The sequence below is a fragment of the Frankliniella occidentalis genome, unplaced genomic scaffold, assembly GCF_000697945.3.
Source record: "Frankliniella occidentalis isolate FOCC.00 unplaced genomic scaffold, Focc_3.1 Scaffold72, whole genome shotgun sequence".
Lineage (NCBI taxonomy): Eukaryota > Metazoa > Arthropoda > Insecta > Thysanoptera > Thripidae > Frankliniella > Frankliniella occidentalis.
In genome coordinates this window covers 423,062-429,912 of record NW_026267202.1, presented here as the reverse complement: position 1 = coordinate 429,912, position 6,851 = coordinate 423,062, and the positions used below count along the sequence as shown (strand labels likewise).

The 6,851-nt window shown below is 49.5% G+C and overlaps 1 protein-coding gene across 1 annotated transcript in view; it reads left to right on the top strand.

The window, feature by feature from the left end:
• Window positions 1-6,851, top strand: part of LOC113210413 (uncharacterized) — a 91,285-nt gene that overhangs the window by 43,088 nt on the left and 41,346 nt on the right. Inside the window, exon 2 of the mRNA XM_052268589.1 lies at window positions 6,030-6,147. Coding sequence (XP_052124549.1) covers window positions 6,030-6,147 — 118 coding nt within the window. The remainder of the gene's footprint in view (window positions 1-6,029; window positions 6,148-6,851) is intronic.

The following is a 6,851-nucleotide window of genomic DNA, read 5'->3' as shown; positions in this document are numbered from 1 at the left end:
AACCCTATGCGGGTCGCGTGATAGTGATCCGAACTATCTCTCTCTCTTTTATTATTTAGAATGTGGCGACCTTTTTTTTTTAACCCCCAGTGTTATCATTAACTGTTTCATAAGGCTTATCAAAGACTAGCTAATTTTCTTCCTACGACCCTTTTTTAAAAAATGAAAAAAATAGTAAGTGTCGTATGTCCGTATACTGTTTTGTTATGAATTTTCGAAAAGGGTAACAAGAATTGTGTCGTTTTCCCCTCACACACATGGAACTGCTGCACAGAGAAAGCCCGCCCCCCCCCCCAACCCCGCCTCATCCTCCACCCGCTCACAAGTTCGGTCTGGAATGCGCTGGGGTTGGAGAGGCTTCCGTGATCACTTGGAGGTCGCGTCAATCATTTTTTCCTTTACTTTTCTTTATTTTGGTCTTGGAGGTTAGAGTCTGGGGCTGTACAAACAGGAGGGGGCAGCACACGGGACATTTATCTGCGTTTGATGCGCGTCTCTCTGCTTTTCTCTCTGCTTCTCTCTCTCTCTCTCTCTCTCTCTCTCTCTCTCTGTCTCTCTCTCTCTCTCTCCCCCTCTCTCTGATCTGATGAATCTGTGTTGACCTACAGAGATTGAGGTCCACTTAGTTGGCGTCAGTAGAAATGGTTCCGTCATGTCAACCAGATCATATGAAAGTGTTACTGGTAATGAATATATTTATTGCTGCCCGTAAATCATGACGCGATACATATTTTTGTTGTTGTTGAAAGTTTGAGAACGCTTGCACAAGGACCACGTCCTGATGACAGTGAGAGCGAGAGAAATTGAAATTGTAAACGAGAGAATATTTGAATTTGAACATAGAGAGAGAGTGACTGAAGAGTAAGAGAGAGAAAGGGGTTTGGGGTGGGGGGAGAGAGACTGCCCGGATGAATCAGTGAGTACCGGTGCTCTAGGAGGCCCCAAGCCCCAACACACCCCGGCAATTACCTGATCGTTCACGCCCCTTGGCGTCACGGCGTCACACACACACACACACACACAAATGTGCGCGCGCGCGCTCACACACACCTACACGTCTTATGTCACATACTTGACTACGTGGTGGGTTCGTGTGCGCTAGTGTGTGTGTGTGGTCCGGTGTATGCGCAGCGCCTAATAGAGGGTCTTTACCTCCTCTTCAAGCCGATCTCAGCGAAGGAGGCGTTTCCCCAAAATGGTGTAGTTCATTGAAAGGCGATGCAGCGATGCAGCCGCCTAATTTCTTTCTTGAACGGCTTTTAGATTGACGCCTCTTCGTCTTCATTATCGCCCCTTTTGAAGCTCTCGAGATGCCGCCAAGAAATAAGAGGAAGAGAACAGTAGCGGAGGTTCGAAATAAATATTGCAACGGGTTGTAAAAAGAAATTTTCGTTGTACTGCACTTTAATCTTCAGCGAGTCCTGCAACACTTAAATGGTAATTATGAATGTAACGTAAGCTACAAAGGATTTCACTCTTAGCTTCGATGAACTAGGACAGGGCGTACCACAGCAAAGTTACAGTGCTGTTCACCGCGTCTTACGGTAAAAGTTCATTGTAACTTACTTTGCTGGGGGGCTCACTGTTACGGTGACATTCAACCTTAGCTTTTATTAGTGTTATCTGCAAGAACGAACTGAATCCTCCGTAACATGGACTGCTTTCGTATATTTAACACTATGTGGTCAGGCTTTCGCTCCCATAGACAAAAAATGAGCCGCAGGGAACGTGTTAATCAATAGTGTGATGATAGTCCAGCGGCTTATATTCCAGAGAATGGCTACCGGAAACCTAAGTGTATGAATGTCACACACTTGTAGGTATACCGTGTACTGAATAGTGTTCACATATATGTGAAGTGTGTGAACCTCAAAGGAAAATTCAAACCTCTTCTCTCTTGCATGTACAAATGGGCGTTCACACACCTCCCACAAGTAAGTGTGCGACAATGACCTTCACACACTTCCAGTGTATTTACGTTAATCGATAAACGTACTGTTGTTGGACCACCCTGGTCACGTCTCGCCGTGGCGCGGCTGCTCGCCCGGAAGTGAGAGGAGCGTTTGGTTGATGGTCCAGGTAATGATTATTGATTACGACGTGTGGTGGTGTCGATGCACGCGTGTTTGTGGTTGAGGTGGTCGGGAGGATAGAGCGGGGTGGGGGGGGGGGGTATAGGCTCTTTATTATTTCCTTGTACGGGTGCGTGTGTGAGTGTGTAAGAGAGAGAGAGAGAGAGCATGGACTGCCAATAACGTTATTGTCAGGATCAACTCCAGTCCTGCCTCCTCGACTGACGGGCCTGCCGGCCCGCGGGTCCATATCCCTCCCCACGGCGCGAGCCCCAGCCTCCCAGGCGCCGCCCGCTGATGGATCACCCTCGTCTCCCGTCTCCACATTTCACACGTCACCCTACAAACTTATTTACGATCGCGTCCGCATTGTCTCTTCGACGAGCAAATCGCGCCTTTTACGACTGCGTTGGTGGACCGCATTCGTAAATGTGATATTTTTACTTGTCAGATAAAATGTATGAAACATATTGTAAATTTTTTTACCACAGTGGACCAACCTACCTACCCCAGGAGAAAGGACTGGATCCGGATACCGCCCCCCCCCCATATCTCTCTCTCTCTCTCTCTCTCTCTCTCTCTCTCTCTCTCTCTCTCTCTCTCTCATCGTCTCATACTACGGGACGGGGCGCCCCTTTATCGCATATCATCATCGACTCCTAACGAGACGCGCCCATTACCGGCTATTACGGAGAGAACGTGACGTCAGCGCCACTTTTGAAAATTGATTTTCTATTGGGGATTAAGGCCTCATGCGGTGCCGGCCTTTGATTTCAGTTGTGGTCTGTCGCGATCTCGGTGCAGTAGGCCCTAGTGTGCAAGTACCATTAAATGCTAGAAGCTGGCTCGTTTACCAAAACTTGGTCGCGGCATAGCGATGCTTAATTACAATATGTTTTATTCCCTGCGGCCACACTGCAATCAAAAAAGACTGACCGTAGTATATCCGTATCACAATATCAGTTCATTTTAACGTGTACCTAGGATGTTTATAGCCTATTTTTTTATCAGCACAATTAGAATCCAGTCCTCAGAGCCAACATTTCATTGGTTCTGAATCTGAATTTACTCGCCTGGACTTAACGGTTCGCTGGATGTTCTTTCGAACAAGCAATTGGTTAGGCCGTTGGAATCGTGTGTAGCTGCCCGTGCATGGCGGGTCCCTTTGCCCACACCGCACACCCCCTCACAGTCAGCTGCTCGAGGCGGTCCAGATTCCACCGTTCGGCCGGCGCTGCGCGGGGACACACACAACGACCACCACTGCCGGCTTTGCTGCCCTAATCGCGAACGGCTTGCAGAACGAGAGCGGGTGGCCGCGGTGCACGAGCACGGGACGGATCAGCCCGTGTGAGACTGCAAGTGAGCTGGTGGCCTCATTGAGCGAGACAACATTTTTGTTTATTTTACAAACTTTGTTTACTACGGCACGAGATATGGTGCACACAAATCCAAACATAAATCTTAAATCTTCATGTTAAGTATCGCGGAAAAATACGAGGTTCTATTATTTCTCCCGCCCTTTCGCAGGCAACTCAAACTCATTTACTAGCGCTTTATTCACGTGTCTCCCTAATGCTTGTTTAGGTTTTCCATCGGGCCACCGCGTAATGTTTGACGCACAGTCAAACACACATAAAGCACTCTCAAAAGTAAGTCGAGCCCGCACGGCGACTTACCTACTCGGGCAGAGGGCGGGCGCGTCGGGTATAGGCAGCCGCAGGACGGCGCGGGCGAGCGGGCTGCCTACGCCGCGTTTCGCAGGCGCTCGGGAAGTGGAGAGAGAGAGAAACAGACAAAGAGAGAGAAAGAGTGTGTGTGTGTGTGAGCCCGCGCCCGCGTAACGCGGAGCTTCCTCGAAAAGGGCGTACTTTGCGACGGGAAAACAGTCGGTAACTCGAACGCATAAGCCAAACTACTCCCCTTATTTTCCTCTCTCTCTCTCTCTCTCTCTCTCTCTCTCTCTCTCTCTCTCTCTCTCTCTCTCTCTCTCTTTCTCTCTCTTCCTTGCTCTCCCCCTTCTTTCTCCCCGAACACACATGCGCGCGCACAACGCGAGTGTATGCCGCCGGACTGTGGATAATAATAATAACAACGACGACGGGTGAAAAAAATAATATTCGCCGACAGGTTAGGCAACGCAACAACACAGTTGCGTGGCACGCGCGTGCGCTTATGGCCGGGGCACGGGCGTGCGCGCACGCAAACCTTCTCCTCCCCCTCCCCCCTTCTCCTCCCGCTTATCCTCCCCCTCTCCTCCCCCGCTCTACATCTGCCCCTCCACACGAGCACACACACACACACACACACACACACACACACGCGCGCGCACGCTTTATGAGTGCCGCTCGCGTAGGCATTATGTGAACTCGAGTAACGTCGGCCGGTAATATGCGCCGTTAATAGAAGAGAGAGCGAAAGCGAATGTGCAAATAATTGCAGGCCACCACGCTGGCTATTCGCACTTAATGATACGGTGTCTTGGACCGTTTGAACGGGCGCGCGATGATTGTGAACACCTCGCAATAAGAAGACACGGTTGTTTGACCCGCGCGGTCGGTGGCGCCTGCCTCTGTCTGACACGCTGCGGCTCACAGTGTGACGACTGTATAATAACGTCTGAAGTGGCGATTGAGAGTGCGTGCGGTCACACCGTCACACTGTTGTTAAAACCTATACCAGTGTACCACTGTTAAAGCTAGTTGCTGAACGCTAGTTGGAGGCTTTAAGGAAAAATTTGACATGGATCGTGTCACAAAATAAGAATTCGAAATCGTGAAATGACAAGCATTTGCCTGGAATTAATCGTGTGGGCTGTCATAAATTTCCAATCATGTTATTTGTAAATAGTAAATGAAAAAAATACATAGTAGATGGGGGGTTTTTACCAGAGTAGCACCTTAATGAAACCATCAGATGAATGGGGCTGCGTGCGGCGCGCACCTCAGACTGATAATTTGCTTTAATAGGGGGCTGCGCATAAATTAGGAAAGTGAAGCGCGACCTTGGGGCTATTTTTTCCTCTCCCCCCCCTTCCCCCCTGTCACTCTTTTTGCTTCCACTCACCGGATGCGCGACAGGGACGAGTGAAAGAGAGAGAGAGATTGTGAAGACACTTTGGTCAGCCTCGCCTAATGTGAGCGCAAACGCTCGCGACAAAAATGCAAGTTGCACTTTAATTGTTAAAAATTATATTTCCGTATTTTTGGGGGCGTCTTTTCTCGTCAGGTATTTGCGAGCGGTGAGGCTTCCACACCGCGGCGGCGGCGGCATGCAGTAGTTGTGACAGTGCGAAGGCCGCGGCGGCGTGGGGCGCGCGGGCCAACTTATCGATCCGTTTGGTCAACCGGACACTCGCAATTAAGGTGCCATTATGGGAAATAGTTTTGGAGAGGGAGGGGGAGGGGGAAGGGGAGGGGCTGCGGGCCGCGAGCCGCGGGGCTGGTCGCAAGGGGAAAGGGAGCGCTGGTATGACAGTGACATTTCTCACACACATTCATTCGCCGGGGCCGGGGCTGATGGAGGGCCTGGCGGACAGTGGGGAAAATGGGGCGGGGGTACACGGGCCATTACTGAGCAAACTGACAACACAAAATGCATGAGTTATTTGGAGTGCAATTGCTAACAGAAATGTAAACTAAAATATTTGGAGTTGGAAATTAATTTTCAAAAAACTTCTGAAAACTTTCGGAAAAGAACGAAAAGTTTCCGGGATCTGGCAAATTTTCCAGTGTCCTCCCCCCCAAGAAATTTTCCGGTTTCCTCCCAGGAAATTTTCCGTCTTTCACCCGAGATTTTCTGGAAATTTTCCGGTAACTTTACCCTAAAAATATTTCAGATCCCGACTTTTTATTTTTTTCAACGTCTTTCTTTTTAAAAGGTTCGTTACAAGCAGCAGTGTCTCCACGCTTGGCTACTTTTCTAATGGTGTTTTTTTCCCCTCTCTCTGCCCTCCAGAGGTCAGATGCGGTCACCCTGCGGTGCCCCTGAACGCGCGGGTGTCTCTGTCCAGCGAGGCTCTGGCGCCGGGCGCTGTGGCCACCTACACCTGCGACCCTGGATACGAGCTGTTTGGGTGAGTACCTCGCGCCGGCCGTGCTGGAGCGGGCGTGCAACGCGATACCGCACGGAGTGTTCCTACTCGCAACAAAACACTGGCAGTGGCCTCCAGCTGCACACTAGTGCTAGTGCTAGTGGCACACCCAGCTCATTCTCACCAAACGACAAGACATAATGAGGAGTAGTTTTTATTTTTTATGATTTAGACCAGTTTAAAAAGGCGGCTTTTGTAAACTATGCGAAATTATGCCAGTAGAAGACTGCCCAGGAACCGTTACTTTGTATGGGAATAAAATCATGAATTTGACGAAATTTTCGTTGAAACGGAGAAAAATTCTCTGCTGTCCACACAAAATCTATTCAATATAAGTAAACTTTTAGCTTTTTTTTTGTTTTTAAAAATTCCATCATCTGGACGAAAAAAAATACCTTTGGTTTCCGGCACGAAATTTTCGGTTTTGCAAATAAAACCTCTCCCACCCTAAAACGGTTTTCTGCGTGGCCACTCCGTTGCTGCCATAGACTCGGTCGGTAAGACGGTTCGTCACTTAGACTCTCTCTGTATGAGTCTCGTTCGTATTAGACGGGCCGCCACGAGATCGCAATGAGACTGACGCGAACCACGCGTTGTGCAAGTCCGTGAGAAAGTGTTCCCGCGTGGCCTCCCCCTGTCCTGCCTCTCTCTCTCTCTCTCTCTCTCTCTCTCTCTCTCTCTCTCTC